The 22056-nt window shown below is 42.1% G+C and overlaps 1 protein-coding gene across 3 annotated transcripts in view; it reads left to right on the plus strand.

Moving 5' to 3' along the window:
- LOC115203866 (G protein-coupled receptor kinase 5) overlaps positions 1 to 21645 on the plus strand; it is a 32827-nt gene extending 11182 nt beyond the window's left edge. Inside the window, exons 2-15 of one of the 3 annotated variants that reach the window (XM_029768923.1) lie at positions 4232 to 4321; positions 6797 to 6909; positions 7362 to 7439; positions 7530 to 7627; positions 7795 to 7887; positions 7983 to 8046; positions 8235 to 8375; positions 8496 to 8686; positions 8955 to 8992; positions 11067 to 11156; positions 19446 to 19654; positions 20226 to 20363; positions 20478 to 20615; positions 20785 to 21645. In XM_029768923.1, coding sequence (XP_029624783.1) covers positions 4232 to 4321; positions 6797 to 6909; positions 7362 to 7439; positions 7530 to 7627; positions 7795 to 7887; positions 7983 to 8046; positions 8235 to 8375; positions 8496 to 8686; positions 8955 to 8992; positions 11067 to 11156; positions 19446 to 19654; positions 20226 to 20363; positions 20478 to 20615; positions 20785 to 20934 — 1631 coding nt within the window. In that variant the 3' untranslated portion in view covers positions 20935 to 21645. Of the gene's footprint in view, positions 1 to 4231; positions 4322 to 6796; positions 6910 to 7361; positions 7440 to 7529; positions 7628 to 7794; positions 7888 to 7982; positions 8047 to 8234; positions 8376 to 8495; positions 8687 to 8954; positions 8993 to 11066; positions 11157 to 19445; positions 19655 to 20225; positions 20364 to 20477; positions 20616 to 20784 lie in introns of those variants that run through there. The other 2 variants (XM_029768924.1, XM_029768925.1) reach the window with 2 other exon arrangements.
- The last annotated feature ends 411 nt before the right edge of the window (positions 21646 to 22056 follow it).

Below are 22056 nucleotides of genomic sequence, written 5' to 3' on the forward strand. Positions count from 1 at the left end.
GGAGCATCGAAAACCGGTCCGAGGGGAAGCAGGAGGGCTGCAGCTCGATGATGAGGGAACACTGAGCGAGAAACACCGACAGGTGCCCGACCCTCCATCGAAGCGTTCCGGGGGAAGTAAGTAGGGTTCCCGGGAAACCGGGGTGGCGGCGCTGCTAACAGCAGGGTTACTGAGGGGCTGGGAGGTTACCGTCGTGGTAGGCTGTCTAACAGAAAACCCACGGAATTGCTCCAGCAATGTGTTCAACACTCGGTCATGGCGTTCAGTCCAATGTCTGGACCCTTCCATAAGACCACCAAGCAACACCTCGTGCCTTCCAATGGTGGCTCCTTGGGAGGAGAAGGTGTTGCGGAGCTGGTCCAAGTCTGCTTGGTCAGTCATGACCAGTTCGTACTATCAAGTTTGAGGGAAGACCCAGATGCAGACAGTGTCAAAGTAACCAAAGTTTATTACAAGCACAAAGACAGGTGAAATAGATCAGGGTGTGACAAAACAAATCAAAATATATTTTAGATTTGAGATTCTTCATAGTTGCCACCCTTGAATGAGTAGGTGTGTCCAAACTTTTGACTAGTACTACATTATTATGAATGTCCCGTACAGTGAGCTCCACAAGTATTGGGACAGTGACAGATTTGTTTTTTTTTTGGCTCTGTACTCCAGCACTTTGGATTTGAAAATATACAATGAATATGAGGTTAAAGTGCAGAATGTCGAATTTAATTCGAGGGGATTTTCATACATATCGGGTCAACCGTTTAGAAATTACAGCACTTTTTGTACATTTTAGGGGACCAAAAGTTAAGCATTTGGTCCCATATTCATAGCATGCAATGACTTCAAATTTGTTGGATACATTTGCTGTTTATTTTGGTTGTGTTTCAGATGATTTTGTGCCCAATAGAAATTCATAACCTGAGAGTACGGGTCCCAGAGAATGTTATTCCCTTCTGAGGAACAATGTATGTGGTGAAGGAATCTCTTAGAATTAACATGCAGGTATTTTCTACAGTACTACTTACTCGGCTTTCCTCAGCCCCCCCACACACACAGAAATAGGAATATAAAAGCCTGTTCTAATACTTAAGAAAAGCATCTCACCTTCCTCCATTCCTTGAAGGAGAAACGAGGAGGCACTTCAAAAAGCATTCATCAAATTCTTTAGAAACAGAATGTAATGAATGCACATTCTGTCATTGTTGTAAAAGCAGGTAGAAGACAGATGTTTCTATTAATAAATGACCTGTCTGTGGGTCATGGGTAAAACATATCTGTATACAGTGGTGTCCAGAATGATTGGATCCCTTGATAAAGATGAGGGGTGTGGTTCCTGGCCTTAAGGTCTATATGTTGGAGTTCAGGCTTTGAAAAAAGTTTTAGGCGTTTAAAAAAAGTTGAAGTTGGAAATTGCATCAATCAATTTCATGGCTTTGAGAAAGGGGTCACAAACCCTCCCACTTACAGCTATACCATAGTATTGGTAATGAAGATGAGAAGTACAGGCCAGAAGTAAAAGCCTCAACCAGTACAGGCCAAACTGAAGCGTCTTGAGTTTTGTTTGCGTGTTCTACAGCCGTGTAAAGATGGGGAGGGGGGGGACTGGGAGAGGCAATGGAACATCCATAACGTTTTTTAGGAAAGGCTTTTGTAAAACATGCATCTTACATCAGATCCTCTTGAAACTTTCTCTGTAAGCGAACTTTGATTCAGTTTTTATATGGTCTATCATTGGTTTCTCTCTCTTCTCATTGTCAGTATCCTTTTTCAGCGTGTTGATATCTGTAACATCCATAACGGTTCTGGATGTGATGGGTATTGTATGTATTATATCATAGTTTCAGAAGCATGTGAATTCACTACATGCTTTGTGCTTGTTCTGTGATATACGGTACATTCGGAAAGTATTCAGACCCCTTGACCTTTTCATGGCTTGGTTTTTCCTCTGACATGCACTGTTAACTGTGGGACCTTATATAGACAGGTGTGCGCCTTTCCAAATCATGTCCAATCAATTGAATTTACCACAGGTGGACTTCAATCACATTGTAGAAACATCTCAAGGATGATCAATGAAAACAGGATGCACCTGAGCTAAATTTTGAGTCTCATAGCAAAGGGTCTGAATACTTATGTAAATAAGGTATTTCTGTTTTTTACTGTTAATACATTTGCAAAAAAATCTAAAAACCTGTTTTTGCTTTGTCATTATTGGGTATTGTGTGTAGATTGATGAGGGAAAAAAAATATTTAATCAAATTTAGAATAATGTTGTGACGTAACAAAATTTGGAAAAAGTCAAGGGGTCTAAATACTTTCCGAATGCACTGTGTTCTTCAGACTTTTACTGAAGCAATTGTTGATATCTTGAAAATTATGGGTTCTAGCTAAGATTCTCTTGGAAAATATATGCTGAAATATATTTGTCATATATGGCAGTACTGTTTTTTAGATAGAAAGATAAGTGTCCTTTTCAAATGCAAGCCTCCCAAAATATACTGACTTCGTCCAGTGTCCAGAAAAGTGGATTGGCAGTATAGGCACGTCTATGGTCTTATTTGCATGCTTTGTGACAATATGTCCAGAAAAGTGGATTGGCAGTATAGGCACGTCTATGGTCTTATTTGCATGCTTTGTGACAATATTTCAGAAACATTTAAATATTTCAAAATGTTTTATTTAACTGGTAAAGGTACATTTATAAATACATCAAGAGAAAAAAATGACCTATTAGGGTGTGGTGCCTGGCCATATATTATCCAGGCTACATGTTAAGTATGCAATCCTAATATAATATGCCTTCTACAGGACTTTTTAAAAACAGCCTAAATGACAACAAATGTGTTGTGATAGATTTTGATCAAGACATTTTAAAGATTTGAATGTCTATTTCAGACTCTGTAACATCCAAAGCGGTTGTTTTTTTCCTCTATAAAGTACTAATGGAAATGACACATTTCTTTTAATTATTGTTTTTGTGTTTCACCAAGCCTTTCCTTCCAACTGACAATGCATATTTTGACCTAAGGTCTACAAACTCAGACTTTTGCTAATATGTTCAGTCTGCCCAAAAACATTTGCCCATTTCATGTAACATACATAACGCTTCTTATTGGCTTTTTTGGGTATACCCTCCCCAAGGGGTACTGTAGACACCAGTGGAGGCTGCTGAGGGGAGGATGGCTCATTACCACGAGCCTGTCCTCCCCAATTAAGGTGCCACCAACCTCCTGTGGTAGGCACACGCATCAAAAGTTGAATTTATATTTTGTTTGTCCATTCTGTGAGACGTTAATGTTGGGATTTTGCGTGAGTTCACAAAACAGGTTGGACTCCTCTCTAGATTCTATCTGTCATTGACATCATCAATAGGGGACAACTGTAGGGCAGGAAACAGCTATTTTTTTTGCACTGTGAGTGTGTGTGTGTTTTCTTTTGGTTTTACTATCCTTGTGGGGACCAGAAATTTCGGACAAGTTCAGACAAGTGGGGACATTTTGCTGGTCCCCACAAAGAAAAAGGCTATTTTAGGCTTAGGGGTTAAGTTTAGGGTTTGGTTTACAATTAGTGTTAGAATTAGGGTTAGGGGTTAAGGTTAGGGTTAGGAAAAATAGGATTTTGAATGGGAATCAATGATTTGGTCCCCACAAGAATTGTAAAACAAACGTGTGTGTGTGTGTGTGTGTGTGTGTGTGTGTGTGTGTGTGTGTGTGTGTGTGTGTGTGTGTGTGTGTGTGTGTGTGTGTGTGTAGGATGCAGTGCTACTGTATGTGGACCCATAGGCTTTGTTCCTGCTCCTAGACCTATTTATAGATCTCTCTTTCGGAGTGGATGGATGCCAGGGCTGGAACCTGATTGACAACGAACAACTATACACACACACACACTGGAACAAAGGCTGTTGTTGACAGACTGATAGTAATCTATTTCCAGTGTGTTGAGGTGAACGAAAAGGTAAACAGAGCAAAGACCTTCAGGTTAAGGTTGTAACTGCTCAACTAGAAGCCTGAATCCGTCCAGTTATCAAATGTGAGATGTTTTGGTCTTACTGCTGATATTGTTTATCTATTTATTTTATTTCTGAAGCCCCCTGCTAACATATCACACACAATACATAACCCAAAGAGTTGAATAAACACATGCTTTTGGGTAAGAAAAACAGTATACTATGACAGCTCAGCTGTAATATCAAATGTCTTCTCATTCTTCTCTACCCTATTGCATCTCTCTCCAGGTGGAGGAGGAAAAGGCAGGAGTCGGAAATGGAGAAAGATGCTGCGCTTCCCTCACATCAGCCAGTGTATGGAGCTGGGCAACACCATCGGTCAGTGTGTGTTTGTTTGTGTATATATATATATATATATATCAGGGCTGTGCTCCGTTCATCATTTTGGAATTGGCTCCCATTCAACTCATGAGTTGATATTTGAATTGAATTGACCACACCCAACAGGATGTAGAATTTGAATATGAATATCAGGAAGTAGAATTTAATTTGGTTCAATTCAAAGAAATTCCACTCAATCGTTGAACATGAGAGTTTCATTGAATCTGACAGGTCACACTTCCAGATAACAAAGAATATCTAACTTTTCTCTGGAAACAATGTTCATATGCTCTTTGAAACTTAATAATAGCCAATTATATTTCCACCAACCATTTCATTTGTTTGGAAAATAAATGTAAGGCCTCAGGGTCAACTTGAGGGTTAAACGAATGCATTCTGGGAAATGTATTATTTTTCCCATATTGAAGTGATTACTGAAAAAAAATAACTTAGAAAATTCACATACAGGTTTTGTTTTCCTTGATCATACATTTTAAGGTTTTGTCCTGAAAATCTACTGTTTCAACAATATTTCATACGCATGTACAGTTGAAGTCGGAAGTTTACATACACCTTAGCCAAATACATTTCAACTCAGTTTTTCACAATTACTGACATTTAATCCTATTAAAAAGTCCCTGTCTTAGGTCAGTTAGAATCACCACTTTATTTTAAGAATGTGAAATGTCAGAATAATAGTAGAGAGAATTATTTATTTCAGCTTTTATTTCTTTCATCACTTTCCCAGTGGGTCAGAAGTTTACTTAAACTCAATTAGTATTTGGTAGCATTGCCTTTAAATTGTTTAACTTGGGTCAAACGTTTTGAGTAGCCTTCCACAAGCTTCCCACAATAAGTTGGGTGAATTTTGGCCCATTCCTCCTGACAGAACTGGTGTAACAGAGTCAGGTTTGTAGGCCCCCTTGCTCGCACACGCTTTGTCAGTTCTGCCCACAAATTTTCTATGGGATTGAGGTCAGGGCTTTGTGATGGCCACTCCAATACCTTGACTTTGTTGTCCTTAAGCCATTTTGCCACAACTTTGGAAGTATTCTTGGGGTCATTGTCCATTTGGAAGACCCATTTGTGACCAAGCTTTAACTTCCTGACTGATGTCTTGAGATGTTGCTTCAATATATCCACATAATTGTCCTGCCTCATGATGCCGTCTATTTTGTGAAGTGTACCAGTCCCTCCTGCAGCAAAGCACCCCCACAACATGATGCTGCCACCCCCGTGCTTCACGGTGGGATGTTGTTCTTCGGCTTGCAAGCCTCCCCCTTTTTCCTCCAAACATAACGATTGTCATTATGGCCAAACAGTTCTATTTTTGTTTCATCAGACCAAAAAGTGTGATATTTGTCCCCATGTGCAGTTGCAAACCGTAGTCTGCCTTTTTTATGACGGTTTTGGAGCAGTGGCTTCTTCCTTGCTGAGCAGTCTTTCAGGTTATGTCGATATAGGACTCGTTTTAGTGTGGATATAGATACTTTTGTACCTGTTTCCTCCAGCATCTTCACAAGGTCCTTTGCTGTTGTTCTGGGATTGATTTGTACTTTTCACACCAAAGTAGATTCATCTCTAGGAGATAGAACGCATCTCCTTTCTGAGCGGTATGACGGCTCCATGGTCCCATGGTGTTTATACATGCGTACTATTGTTTGTACAGATGAACGTGGTACCTTCAGGCATTTGGAAATTGCTCCCAAGAATGAACCAGACTTGTGGAGGTCTACAATTTCTTTTCTGAGGTCTTGGCTGATTTCTTTTGATTTTCCCATGATGTAAAGCAAAGAGGCACTGAGTTTGAAGGTAGGCCTTGAAATACATCCACAGGTACACCTCCAATTGACTCAAATGATGTCAATTAGCCTTTCAGAAGCTTCTAAAGCCATAACATAATTTTCTGGAATTTTCCAAGCTGTTTAAAGGCACAGTCAACTTAGTGTATGTAAACTTCTGACCCACTGGAATTGTGATACAGTGATTTATAAGTGAAATAATCTGTCTGTAAAAATTGTTGGAAAAATTACTTGTGTCATGTACAAAGTAGATGTCCTAACCGACTTGCCAAAACTATAGTTTGTTAACAAGAAATTTGTGGATTGGTTGAAAAACGAGTTTTAATGACTCCAATCTAACTGTATGTAAACTTCCGACTTCAACTGTATATAACGACATGTTTGATGTTTTATGTACAATATGTATATTTGTACAGACTACACCTAATATACAATAGAAGAGGCATTTGAATTTCAATTAATTTCACTGAATTCAGTTCTATTGCCTTTAATACCAATTTCAATTGGAATTCTGTATCGTGTTCACTACTTCAATTCAAAATGATTTATGACGCATTCTCAATTCAATTCTGAATTGAGCACAACCCTGGTGTGTATGTGTGTCTATGTGCATGTGTGAGTGCAAGTTTTGTATTTGGAATACTGTATGTTTGTAATGTGTTTGTTTCAGCGAGAGACTACTCCAGTCTGTGTGTGAAGCAGCCTATTGGCAGACAACTATTCTGTCTCTTCTGTCAGAGCAAACCTGAGCTAATGCACTGCAACTCCCTACTGGACAAAATGGTATGATCCACTATATAGGCCTTATTCACTATGAAGGAGGTGGTATGGTCCATTTTGGGGGAGATGATCCGACTGTATGCTGCGAGCTGATGTTAAAGTACACTCTGCTGAAAGACCTGTGTCATAGCAAAGTGATGCCATAGTTCTGAAGGGTGTGTGTTTTGGGCGCACGGCCAGGAAAGAGTTCTAATATGATAACTTTGTTCGAAACGTAAAGTATGTTACAGTATGCAGATTACGAGTTAAGTCTACTGGGTTATAAATAACTCTGTTATTCATATCTCTAATGTATTTCCTTATTGGCCTGGACTCAATGGCATGCTGAGATTTAGTGACCTGGGTCGTTCATGAAGAACGATCAAGCGATCAGTGACAGATACTAGACAGGGATCTTCAAAATTCATGTTGACAAAACAGGAATCACAAGTGCAGATGTCTTTGAATTTTTCCAGGGGGAGTATGAGGTGCAGTCAGATGAAGATAGGAAGAGTTTTGGCATGCAAATCATTAACAGGTTCCTCAGTAGACAGGTACCGTCTTTACACACACACAAACATACTAAAGGTTGATTTCTCACTTTAGATTTGTGCTAAATAACTATGTGTATGTTCTCCTGCCAGTCGTCTGAGTGTGTACAGGTTGTGGAGAGCTATGGTAAGAGGTGCAGAGAGAGTCTGGAGGTGTGGCACGGTAGAGACATCTTCATTGACTGCACAGAGTGAGTCTGACCCTTATCCTAACCACAGATGTCTAAACCCTGACCTCCCTCTTACTCCAACCTTCCCCATGTTGCTCTCACCCTTCCCTCCACTATCTTACCCAACGCATGTGAGTAAATGTTTGTTCTGGGAATTAATTCACCCTTCTTTCACTGTGTGATTACAGTGACCTCCATGAGTACCTGAGCGGTGCCCCCTTCCTTCAGTACCTGCAGAGCATGTACTTTGAGCGTTTTCTGCAGTGGAAGATGGTAGAGAGGTCAGTGCATATGGACGGGTGTGTGTTTGACTGAGTAATCAAACTAAGTGAGATATGTCCCCCCAGCCACTAAATGTGTATTTCTCTCCCCCCAGACAGCCCGTTACCAAACACACCTTCAGACAGTACAGGATGCTGGGCAAGGGAGGCTTCGGGGAGGTTAGGCTTCTTTCACTACAAAACAAACATGTTTTCACAAAGTTTTGGAGCGAAATCAAAACTCTGAAAACATAGAGCCCAAATCCAACTTGAGATGCAAATTATTAACTACAATTTTGATAGTGAGGATTCAGCTCACACAATCTCCGCCTCCCCATCCTTTTCTCCCTTCCTCCCCTCTCCCCCAGGTGTGGGCATGCCAGGTGCGAGCCTCTGGGAAGATGTATGCGTGTAAGAAGCTGGAGAAGACTCACATGAAGAAGAGGAGAGGAGAGGCCATGGCCCTCAACGAGAAACAGATACTGGAAAAGCTCAACAGCAGATTTGTGGTAGGTGTCTCTCTCTCCATCCTCTTCTCTTTCTTTCCATCCTTTTCTCTCATCCCCTCTTTTCTTTTTGTCTCTCTATGTCCTCTCTTCCCCTCCATCCTCCTATAACTCTATCTCTAGGTGAGTCTGGCATATGCGTATGAGACCAAACGATCTCTTTGTCTGGTGCTAAGCATAATGAACGGAGGAGACCTGCGGTTCCACATCTATAACATTGGTCCTCCAGGCCTGGAGCCGGCCAGGGTCCAGTTCTACGCTGCTGAGGTCTGCTGTGGTCTCCACCACCTCCACCAGAGGAACATTGTCTACAGGTCAGTAGACACTGGCTCTGTCCTGATTCTACACTCTTTTCCAGAAGTGTGCACTTGGACACTCCCCTTCATGGATTTAAAAGCATAGGATTGGTGTAAGCATTGACTGGAAGGAGTTCCCCCGCTGTTAAATCTGTGCGAGAAATTGTTTGCACACTTCTTGCACACTTCTGGAAAAGGGTGGAGAATTGGAACACAACCAGATTAAAACAGATCGTGACATTGAAAAGGCACTGTACTGACTTCTGTCTTTTGTTTTTTGTTTCAGGGATCTAAAACCGGAGAACATACTTCTGGATGACAATGGTAGGCACACTTTAATAATATAATAATAATTCAGGAGCACAACTTTAGTTTTAGAAGTGGGGGGGGGGACATTATTATTATCCAGTCAGATAAACACCCCAAACAAAAGTTGAAAGTTGCGCCCCTGTCGCAACCTTATCTGTGCTTCACGCCCAGATCAGATCACTCTTCCATCAATGCAGAATCTAGTTTCTCCAAGCAGGATATCCTGGTGACGTCATTTCAGATTTTCTTTTCACACAAACGGTTGGTCTATCAGCAAGTAAGTTAAGTGTGTGATAAGCAGGTCTAGTATATATTTAGATCAACTTATTTGCACCTGTTCCAAGCTTGGCAGTGTGTTGGAGGCACCTGTAGATGATATCAACCATACCACTGTAATTAGTAACTACCTCACAGGATGCACACACACTGCCAGTGTCACCTGCCAGAAACATCCTACTCCTTTCCTCATATACAGTGCATTCGGAAAGTATTCAGACCCCTTCACTTTTTCCACATTTTGTTACGTTACAGCCTTATTCGACATTGGATTACATTGAATAGGGGGGAAAAAACTATATACACCCACTACCCCATAATGACAAAGCAAAAACTGGTTTAGTAACTTTTGCAATTTACTAAAAATAAAAACAGAAATCACATTTACATACCGTAAGTATTCAAACCCTTTACTTAGTACTTTGGCAGCGATAACAGCATTGAGTCTTCTTGGGTATGGTGCTATAAGCTTCGCACACCTGTATTTTGGGAGTTTCACCCATTCTTCTCTGCAGATCCTCTCAAGCTCTGTCAGGTTGGATGGGGAGCGTCGCTGCACAGCTATTTTCAGGTCTCTCCGGAGATGTTTGTTCGGGTTCAAGTCTGGGCTCTGGCTGGGCCACTCAAGGACATTCAGAGACTTTTCCCCAAAGCCACTCCTGCGTTGTCTTGGCTGTGTGCTTAGGGTTGTTGTCCTGTTGGAAGATGAACCTTTGCCCCAGTCTGAGGTCCTGAGCGATCTGGAGAAGATTTTCATCAAGGATCTCTCTGTACTTTGCTCCGTTCGTCTTTACCTCGATCCTGACTAGTCTCCCAGTCCCTGCCACTGAAAACATCTCCACAGATGTGACGCTTGGCATTCAGGCCAAAGACTTCAATCTTGGTTTCATCAGACCAGAGAATCTTGTTTCTCATAGTCAGAGTCCCATGGGTGTCTTTTAACTCCAAGAGGGCTGTCATGTGTCTTTTACTGAGGAGTGGCTTCCATCTGGCCACTACCATAAAGGGCTGATTGGTGGAGTCCTGCAGTGATGGTTTTCCTTCTGGAAGGTTCTTCCATCTCTATAGAGGAATTCTGGAGCTCTGTCAGAGTGAATAGCGGGTTCTTGTTCACCTCCCGGACCAAGGCCCTTCTCCCCCGATTGCTCAGTTTGGCCGGGTGGCCAGCTCTAGTAAGAGTCTTGGTGGTTCCAAACTTCTTCCATTTTAAGAATGATGGAGGCCACTGTGTTCTTGGGGACCTTCAATGCTGTAGAATTATTTTGGTATCCTTCACCAGATCTGTGCCTCGACACAATCCTGTCTCGGAGCTCTATGGACAGTTCCTTCGACCGCATGGTTTGATTTTTTGCTCCGACATACACCGTCAACTGTGGGACCTTACATAGACAGGTGTGTGCCTTTCCAAATCATGTACAATCAATTGAATCACGTTGCAGAAACATCTCAAGGATATTCAATGGAAACAGGATGCAACTAAGCTCAATTTCGAGTCTCATACCAAAAGGACTGAATACTTACGTAGATATGTTTTTTATTTTCAATACATTTGAAAAAAATCAAAAAACCTATTTTCGCTTTCTCATTATGGGGTATTGTGCGTAGATTGATGAGAAACATTTTTATTTAATCCATTTTAGAATAAGGCTGTAACGTAACAAAATGTGAAGGGCTTTGAACACTTCAAATGCACTGTACTTTGTGTTCCATGATTTTCCCTGCCAATGGGAAAACGATCTATTATGTGAAATCATCTGTGGCTACCATACTATATGAAATAATGCTCCACTTAACCCCTCCCCTCCTCTCTTAGGGCACATCCGTATCTCAGACCTGGGCCTGGCGGTGAAGCTATCTGAAGGGAATCTGGTACGAGGCAGGGTGGGGACCCTGGGGTACATGGGTACGTGGCTCTAACCTACTGTACACTTACAGGTTGTAGTGGTGATTCCCTGTGAAAAGCCGCTGGCACAGGAGAGAGCCGTCCATAACACGACCACAAGAATCAACTTTCCAAACGTTACTCTTGTTGGGTGAAGTTCCCATTTATTGCGCAAATAAAATATAAATAGCTCCAATACACATATTCCTATACAAAAGGTGCAGAGAGAAGCATTTTATGGCATATGGTTAAGAACTGTAAGCGCTCTCCTCTCAATTGTGATTACCCTTCCTGGTCACCTGTGCTACACACACACGACCAGTGACCCCATCATATAGTGTACAAAACAAGTTAAAATAGCCCTTGACAGACAACACATAAACAGGCCAAAATGGCTCCTACACACCGGCCCCTAATTGTTCTCTGACTTACGGAAGAAACAATTACACAAATTACACAATGTATGTGTGTGGATGAGTCTTCATGGAGGGATGATCTTTAGGACCAGAGGTTGCTAGCACTTTGCCCCTGTTCAGCATAACAAGTTAAGTTCTGTAGTAGCTTCTGAGTCTAAGACAATACATCTCAGTGCAAGAAGCATCACTGCAGTACCTGGTTTGAATCCAGGCCGCATCACATCCGGCCGTGATTGGGAGTCCCACAGGGTGGCGCACAATTGGCCCAGCATCGTCCGGGTTTGGCCGTCATTGTAAATAAGAATTTGTTCTTAACGGACTTGCCTAGTTACATTTTAAAAAAGTAGCTTCACCCCAGTGTGCCACTCCTGTGTGTAGATGGGCAGTAACAGCAGGGCAACCAATCTGTCCTGGGTTGCCGCCACCTTCTCCTAAGGTACCGCCAGAGACCCACACCAATCGGATCCATCTCCAACACGGTCGTCACCAGCAGGGTCAATGGCCTGTGGAGCATCGCTGCCAATCCACCATTTTGGAGTTTTTATCTGTCAATTTCTTCCATGTTATCAGAGCAGTGGTTCTCCACTTCTTCCTTTACAATCCATCTTCATCTCATGCAGTCCACTCACCAGAATGTTTGATTATTCAATGACATGACGCCACTCTTTGCCTTCTCACCAATGCGAAGATAATACAGAGCCCAATACTCTGTTCTAATGTTCATAAATGAAGCATCAACATACTGGATAGCATTTCCCTATGAAACACTGACTCCAATTCCTATTCCACAACGCTTCAATTTACAAAACAAAATGTTCAACTTGCATCGCGCAACACAAGAGTTTAGCACACATACCAATGTGCTTTGATGAGCAATGGCGCGGAAGATTTGGCTCCCGGATTCTTCTCGTTTCGCCGGGAAATGTTTGCCACAATCCTTGTTCGTTGTCACAGGCATAGCATGAGTGATTCCAATAACCAGACATTCTGCATGCAATGATCCATTAGTGCAATTTCCAATCAGAGTTAAATTCGTACTTTTTATTTTATTTTATTAACCCTGACAGGCACGATGACTAAGATGCAATCAGGATTCCCGGCCCGTGTGTGGCTCTCAGCATCTCCATCCAAATGTGGCTCTCCGTTTTCATTTATTTTGCAGCGGTTTACCTTTTTGTAGGTGATGTGCAACATGGTAGGATGTTTACGTGAACAAACTTTACGGGTAAGTCTGTGTGCATCCTTTGCTCATGTTTCCAGGGGTCAGACAACCGAAGCAGACTCCTATGGGTCTTCAACAAGTCCAACTTCTCTTGATGTGGCTTTTTGTTCAGTTCTGTGCATGTGCCTGGACTGTGTTCTCTTTGACAGAATGGACACTGCCAGAGTGCCGCACCAGAGGGATTGCCAACCCAGCTCTTCACTGTTTTCACAGCTGGTGTGACACTGATGGCAAAACCATCTTCCCTCTTTTTCAAAACACTTGGCCTATGTACAGGTCCTGAACCTCCCTTCACTGCTGAGGTGGGGGGTTTCCTTTAGGTTTCCAAACACAGGATGTTATGCTATCCTCGCTTGGCAATCAACAAAGGTAACCAGATCAGCAAACCTGGCTCTTCTTCCATTTCTCTTGTAGGTAGCCGACCCTCTTCAATTTTCTTTAAACTTTTATGGCAGCTTTGAGACTATAGCTCTCATTTGTTGGGCTGTCCATTTCCTCCCTATATTGAACATTATCCATAGTGTTGAGGCATCCAGTGAGAAAAACGTCGGAATCTTCAACCCTGATTGGCGACCAGCTTAGAACCTTCTCAATGTAAGCTGTGGCGATTCTATACTCATCTCCAGTGTTTTTTTTCAGAAGCCTTTTGGCATCTGCATAATCTCTGTCAGCCTCCACATGTTGGCAACTGCAGACTAGATGTCTGGGTTGGCCCATGGTGAATTGCTCCAAAAGGTACAGCCTGTCTTTGGTGTTCTCGGTACTGTCTTCAATAGCATGTTCAAAGGCACGAACAAATAACCTGTAGTCTAGTGGGTCACCCTTAAACACTGGTACACTAAGAGGTGATGAGGACAACCTTTGCTGCTTTACCAGTGTTTCCAATGCTCGTTTCCTTTTCGATGCTTCAACTTTAACTAGTAAGAAGGTTGTCTTTTCAGACAGGCGTTTGGGCCAGACCATTCAACCGGATCCTTTTCTGCCTCCTCGGCAGGTAACAAAGCCTTTATGGACTCATTGAGATCATGCAACTCAACCAACTTTGAGAAATCAGTGCACAACTTTGTCAACCAATTCAACATTTTCGTCACCCACCATAAGCTGTGTGATCTCATCTCTTTTTAGTAAGTGCACCGAACTTAGCACTTCCAGATCCTTTGAATTTTTGCAGTTTCCATTGTAACCATTTTAAAGGCACGTAACACTGAACATAAATCCCATTGATTTGCAACCATCAGCACAGCAGGAATACAGTTTAGCACGGCACAGCTTAATGAATGAGCCCAACACATAAGGTCATCACAACAGACAATCAGCAAAGAGTCCGCTTTTCTCTCCGCTGCACAGAGAGCTCTCAACTCAGAGTGCGTATCCAACAGAAGACACGCACCGCTAAAGTTCCACAATCTCAAAAGTTCCCGAATTCATCCAACACCTCGAGCAGATTGAATAATAGAAAGAGTAACCGCATTTCATAATCCTTCTCCACAGTGAGTAGCACGAAGCAAAAATCTAAATCAGTCAGAGCTATTACTAGCTTCAGTCAGTGTTGGATACATTTGTACTCGGCCTTGACTCGGTCTCGGACAGTGAGGACTCGTAATTTCTTCCCGAGACCAGCCGAGTAAAAAACTCAATTATCAGCATCTATTAAGTCAGCGCATAAAACCACTTCGCCAGATATATACACTCCTTTCTTGAAACATTAAGTGGTGTAGTGGAGGCTGGTATAACATGCTAACCACACCGCTCGCTCACGTAATGCGAGCGTTGCAAAATAAATGTACACAAGTTATTCAATCATTGCATCCAAACTGCTCACGAGCATCTGCGTAGCCAGGCCCTAAAATATAACTTGGTTCTATTTGTGACTCTTGACACGATACAAGTCCTGCCTCTCCCATCTCCTCGTTGGTTTATAGGAGCATATACCCAAGTGGGTGATTGAAGATGAACTGAGGTCCACACTCCAGTCCAGTTCGTGGTGGTAATGCACCTTAAAGTTGGTTGCCAATCGCCATATAAAGTCCAAAGAAGACAAAGACTGAAGGAGAGATTACTAGAAACTAACTCGGATTACTCTTTTATCTGTGGATTAATTGTCGGAGTAGAGGACCTTGTGCATTTCAGGTAAAATAACAACCCAATGTTTATATCCCAAGACAAATTAGATAGCTAAATCGCCATGAATGTTTATCCAGGCTGTATCACAACCGGCCGTGATTGGGAGTCCCATTGGGCGGCGCACAATTGGCCGAGCATCATCCAGTGTAGGCCGTCATTGTAAATAAGAATGTGTTCTTAACTGGCTTGCCTAGTTAAAGGTTAAATAAAATAAAAATATGCTCTGTGTGACTGCTGTCTTTCTATCGGCCCTATGCAGTGGAGGAGTGGGTATACTCACATTTTGCCAAAAAGTTCCCACACGGCCCACCCAGCAAAGGAAATGCACCCTGTGTGAAAAATCCTGTTTTGTTTGTTTTCCTATAGATTTTTCTGATTTTCACTGCCAGTAGTTTTATTTTTAAATATATATATTTTTTTACAATTTGATGGTCTAAGTCTACAACAACGCTTAAACCACATCAATCTGATTGGGTGGGCCAGTCAGGGCCTGGCTCACCAGTGTGTGGGCCTCTGTCCACCCAGGCCCCATCCATGTCTACGCCCCTGATGCAAATAGCACATGAAGACAATTGCACATCACAAATAACCTACTAACCAACACCTCAGACTAAACTAGTTCAATACCTGGTTTGCATACCCATTGTTGCCTTAGCATTTACTGGCAGATATAAGTTGAAACGTCTTTCCTACCCTACCGGCTACCGATGTCATTCTTCGGTGAGCTGCTCCATGCCAAAACCAGTTGAGCTGCACACACTTGCTGCCTGCAGATGATATTCCGTTGAAAGTAATCTATGTGTGCGGCGCATATGTGAATATATTTCATGTACCTTGCGATTGTGTAGGCAACTTTTTGCATGATTTCTCTATTGTACTACATAATAATAAGTCGTATACCTCCACTACACTACTTCGATACGCATCAGTAGGGAATAAGAAGCGAGTATACGTAATGCCCACTGAAATAAAAGTGGGTGTACGGCTTACATGCTGACTAGACCGGGCTCGAGCGCACGCCATTGCGAGCATATTGATTTTGTCCATCCACACCAGACGCGATCAGGACACGCAGGTTGAAATATCAAAACGAACCCTGAACCAACTATATTCATTTGGGGACAGGTCGAACATGACATTTATTTTACCTTTATTTAACTAGGAATCGAACCAGGGTCTGTAGTGACACCTCTAGCATTGAGATGTAGTGCCTTAGACTGCTGCGTCACACGGGAGCTCCCATGACGTTAAAGGATAAGCAGTCCATTCACTCAGACATAAGCCTGAAGGGGTCCCAATCATAAGAATACAAAAACACAGCTATTAAGCATTTCCCAAATCGAAATGTACAGCTATTACTTCCCAAAGAAACATCACATTTAGCACACAAAGTAACCAGTGACAAAGTTTAAAGTGGAACTGTCAGCATTTTAATATGAAACAGACAATCATATCAGTCAAAAATATAAAACTCCCAGTTAATGCTACAAAACCAACTTTATAAAGAGGTTTTAAAAATATGTTACAGTTGACTCAACTTTCCATGACGTACACTAAGGAATTGTTAGCAGAATAGATGGATGCAGTTCAATGCATGATTAATACAATTCACCAATACATTTATTGATAGTCCAAAAAATATTACTATCAGGTTGTAAATCACAGCTGTCCTGGTACATTGTTTGCTGCTTCCATTCGGGATGCACTGTTTCAGTTTCAATGTCTCAATATTCTGGACAAAAACAGACGAATGTAACTAAGTCTAGGAATGTCAATACAATATCAAACTAGCAAGAGCAATCATCACAAGTCAGTCATAACATGGCTAATAGGCTAGCATATCTATTTATGTAGCAAGATAAAAACACAGAGCTAACATTAGCTAGGTGCTAGGAGGATGTCATGTCATGGAAGGAGTGGGTGAGTGACTGACTTTTTCCCCTCATACTGTTTTTTTTTGGTGGATAAACACAGCTAGAGATAGAGGTTTCATTTGGTTAGCTAGCAATAACTTGAACAACTGTTATCCAGTTAGCATATCTCTTGCGTTCACACATTTACTCTGGCTATCTACTCCGATTTCAGAGCACTCTCATCTGAGTGTGCCAAAGCACAGAACAACTGATGAATTTACGAACTCTCAACACCCGCTGAATATGACCGGTGTCAGTAAACGTAGGCAAAAAAAGTAATAGTCAAGAACGCCCTAGATAACATGTAAACAGCCTAACCAGCCCTGCTACAGTGAGTAAAATGGTCAGCGTGAGGTGTTATCTCATTTGTGTCTGGAAGAAGCTAGCTACCCAACTTTAGCCAGTTAGCTTGGGTGCTTGGTTGGGACAAGCAAGAATTGGCAGGCGAGCTGCAGAAGGAGGAGGAGGCTACAATTCCCCATCGTTTTTCAGTGCAATTTTGATGGCCAAGTAGCTGAAAAAGTTTGAGAAGGTTTATCTAATGTTCCTTCGTTAGATTTTAGCTCATCTTGCTCTGGCTAGCGTTAGTTGTTGATTTCGTTGATGTGTGTGAGGGAGACTACCTTTTTCATAGTTTGATCAATAAGACGGTAAAGTTCCCAAATGTAAGAGGACTCCCGTGGTGTTTACATATTTACAGAAATCCATCCAGGTGTATTTGGTGGGTTTTGGTGAATGTGTTGTAATGATCTAAAGTCACGCTGTTGCAACTGACTGTAAAAACAGTTCATTTCAAAGTGAATGATGACAGGCCCGTGTGGCAAATACGGGGAATTTCCGGTGCATGTGTTGTGTGTCTCGGAGTGGTGAGCACAATCAGTGTGGGCTTGGGGGGAGGCCATTGTGTGTGTGTGTGTGTGTGTGTGTGTGTGTGTGTGTGTGTGTGTGTGTGTGTGTGTGTGTGTGTGTGTGTGTGTGTGTGTGTGTGTGTGTGTGTGTGTGTGTGACTGGGCCATTGTGGGCTTGGGGGAGGCCGTTGTCTAGTCCCGTGGGTGTCCTTGGACATGCACCTGCATTATGAATGCATGTCTGTATTATTTTCTGTATCATTGCTATGGTTACGCCATCAATATAATCTATGCCCTTAAAAGTATGTGTCAAGAAGGGGAGGAGAAACCAAGTAGATGGTCATAGACAGACTAGAAGTAAGATCAGGAAACAATAGTGGCAGAATACCAAAAGATGTGGATCATATACATAAAGAGGAGTGACTATGAATGTTGTGTCAAACTGAAACGGTATATAAAGTGATCTCAGTCTGGGACCGGCAGTTGCTCCGTGGACCAGTTCGGCTTGTTACTGTGTAATAAAATCAATATTGAATTCACAAGCTCCGGTGTCTAAGATATATTTTTAAGAAGTATTTCCGACACAAAGGGCTTGTTTGTAAAAAGGCCTACTGTAGCTCTGATTGGCTATAGTGCACCAGTCTGTGTAGACCGGTCCTGGACAACACAGATGTTTTTATTCAGGTTTATTTACTGCAGTGTATTAATTGTCCAAATGCACGGCCGCTTTCCCACTCTATATGGCTATAGAATTTTCAGAAATGCCTTAGTATATGTAATTCTCTAACATTCTAAGAATTTATGAAAACATTAAAATGACCATATCTAAGTAGTTGTCAGAAAATGTTTTTTTAAGTGTCATATTCTTCCTGGGGGTTTATATTAACTGATTTTAATAAGATTTCATGTTGCTAAAATGCTGTCAGTACCACTTTAAGTGCAACAATGATTACATTTAAGTCATTTAGCAGACGCTCTTATCCAGAGTGACTTACAGTAGTGAATGCATACATTTCATACATTTTTTCTCCGTACTGGTCCCCCGTGGGAATTTAACCCACAACCCTGGCGTTGCAAACACCATGCTCTACCAACTGAGCCACACACACAAGTTATTGGCTAACAGCAAACGAGATGGCTAACAGCAAACGAGCTGCAATAAAAAAAAATTAAAAAAACAGTTCCACTCACCAGATGGTGATCATTTGAAACTGAATTAATTGTTGAAAGTTATTCCTGAAAAGGGAGAAGCTAACAAATTAGGAACAACATCCTCTTTGATAACACCTGCTGCAGCCGCTGCAAACTAGCCAACAACAAAAGCTAGCTAGCCCGTCCATGGGAACACTACTGCTCGCTATTGCGTAGTAAGCTGTTGACCTTCAAGAAATTATTGTAAAAATGGTCACATCGATTAAGTCAATGTGATTAGTAGATTCCACTTCAACATTTTGCCCTAATACAGTTGAAATAGTGGACATTTTTAACTTTTGTGATGGCGATTTGACAAAATTACAATCATGGTCTTGAAGTTGGCTCCAAAACAGGCTGTGTATTCATATCTTGTGGACTTCAAAAGGTGCAAGGTATATGAAATATCATTACAATACTTGCACACTGTTTAGATGCCAAATACCCACAGTGGTCAAAATGAATATATATATATTTTTTACATTCACATTTTCCTTCCAGATGTTGTATTATCACTAAGTCTCATTAAAGATCTAATTTAGGCGCAACAACAAACAGGGAGTGGACATTTCCAAACCCATCCCTCTTTCCCTCAGCTCCAGAGGTGATTGGCCATGAGTACTACGGGATAAGCCCTGATTGGTGGGGCCTGGGCTGCCTTGTGTACGAGATGACGGCCGGACGATCCCCGTTCAAGAGACAAGGAGAGCAATTGACGGAAAAGGAGATGGAGAGAAGGATACAGGAGACGGAAGAGAAGTACAGGAAGACATTTAGCAGTGAGACAGAAGACTTCTGCCGCTCTGTGAGACTAGATTTTTGCTCAGCTTTGACCTGAAGCTTGTCAACTAAATGTAGTTCAAATGTAAATGTAACTGCCAACATAAAGGAAACGCCAACAATATGTCTTAATAGGGCATTGTGCCAGAACAGATTCAATGCACCTTGGCATAGATTCTACAAGTGTCTGAAACTCTGATGGAAGGATGCAACATCATTTTCCCCCTAAGAAATTCCCTAATTTGGTATTTTGTGGATGGTGGTGGAAAACACTGTCTTAGGCACCACTCCAGAATCTCCCATAAGTGTTATTGGGTTAAGATCTGGTGACAGAGACAACCTTTAAACACCCTATGTTCTTTTGACACCCCTCTTTGAAAGTCACTAAGATCTCTTATAATGGACAACTGTGCATTTTTATACATGACCCGAAGCCTGGGTCAGGAACCACGTGTGGAAGCACCTGCTTTCAATATACTCAAGTGTTTCCTTTATTTTAGCAGTTACCTATAGTTCTATATTATAACTGCATCGATGCTTTTCTCACTCTCTCGCTCGCACTAATCCTTCTCTTTCACTCCCCACCGCTCTCTCAGCTGTTGACCAAAGACCCGAGACAGAGGTTGGGGTGTCGAAGGTGTGGGGTGGAAGGGGTCAAGTCCCATCCCTTCTTCAGCACCGTCAACTTCAGGAGGCTGGAGGCCGGAGTCATTGAGCCACCCTTCAAACCAAATGTACATACCCTATCTGTAACCACTAACCTCTCTACTTGTTAACCCCCAACTATAGCCTTAACCCTAATGGAAGGCATGTCGTCATCATCCCCATCCTTCCCTCCCTCTGTCCAGCCCAGGGCGGTGTATTGCAAGGATGTTCAGGACATTGATGAGTTCTCCACAGTAAAAGGAGTCATTTTGGAGAGGACAGACGACGACTTCTACACTAAGTTTAACACAGGCTGCGTGGCCATACCCTGGCAGACAGAGGTAAAGTAAACTGCAGCAAATGACCTTTGATTTAGTTACGTTTTGTTCAATCCAATCACAAGGTTAGGTATGGTTAGGTATAGTTACACAAGGTTAGGTATGGTTATGTCATAGGCTAATAGAGATCACTCCCTTCTCTCTCCCCCCCGTCCCCCGTCTCTCTCTATAGATGATAGAGATGGGTTGTTTCAAGGAGCTGAATGTGTTTGGCCCTCAGGGTTCTAGACCCCCTGACCTGGACTGGGACCAGAATCCTGCCCCACAGAAACCTAAAAGTAGCCTGCTGGACCGCATCTTCCACAAGACACACACCCGTTGATGGATGGGCTTCCTCAAACCCTCTCACCACTGCAACTTTTGTTGTAAATGAGAATATTCCCTCAAATCAGCTTAGAGTAAAATGAATATATATGAATGATTTGTTGGTGTTGATGATCAACCAGTTAGTACTGTAGGCCTTTTTTTCTTTAACCTTTATTTAACTAGGCAAGTCAGTTAAGAACAAATTCTTATTTTCAATGATGGCCTAGAAACAGTGGGTTAACTGCCGTGTTCAGGGACAGAAAGACAGATTTGTAACTTATCACCTCGGGAATTTGAAATTGCAACCTTTCGGTTACTAGCCCAACGCTCTAACCACTAGGCTACCCTGCCGCCTTCTGCAAATCAACAACCCAAACACAGCCAAAGAACAAGAATCTGTGGCGATATTTTCTCACTTTCTCTCCGGCATTTACAGAACGGCATTCACAGAACGCACACTTTTAAGATGAAGGGATAAGACAGGGCTTTATTTAAGAGATGTCTTAAAGATGTCTCTGTCACACACTCGGGCCATACCGTCTATCATTCACCAGCACAGGCCAAAGGGACCATCCCCATACTATCATACTGAGGAGACGCGGTCTTATTCCTGTAAAACACTCATTTAGAATGAGAACAATCAAAGGGAACCCTAAGACACAGTGTTTTGATTTTGTACCTAACTGTGTTTTGTATGTAACCTCAGAATAAAGAGCCTGAAAACAAATCTTTCCAAAAATCTTCACTTTATTAAAACCAGTATGAATGTAAAACATAATAACATCCTAAAAAAAAGAACTGACCAAACTACTTGGTAAAACAATCATATTTTACATCTACGAGACCTGCTAGCAGCTACACTACATGAGCAAAAGTATGTGGACACCTGCTCGTCAAACATTTCATTCCAAAATCATGGACATTAATATGGAGTTGGTCCCCCCTTTGCTGCTATAACAGCCTCACACACTCTTCTGTGAAGGCTTTCCACTAGATGTTGGAACATTGCTGCGGAAACTTGCTTCCATTCAGCCACAATAGCATTAGTGAGGTCAGGCACTGATGTTGGGCGATTAGGCCTGGCTCGCAGTCGGCGTTCCAATTAATCCCAAAGGTGTTCAATGGGATTGAGGTCAGG

This window comes from Salmo trutta, chromosome 12, assembly GCF_901001165.1.
Source record: "Salmo trutta chromosome 12, fSalTru1.1, whole genome shotgun sequence".
Lineage (NCBI taxonomy): Eukaryota > Metazoa > Chordata > Actinopteri > Salmoniformes > Salmonidae > Salmo > Salmo trutta.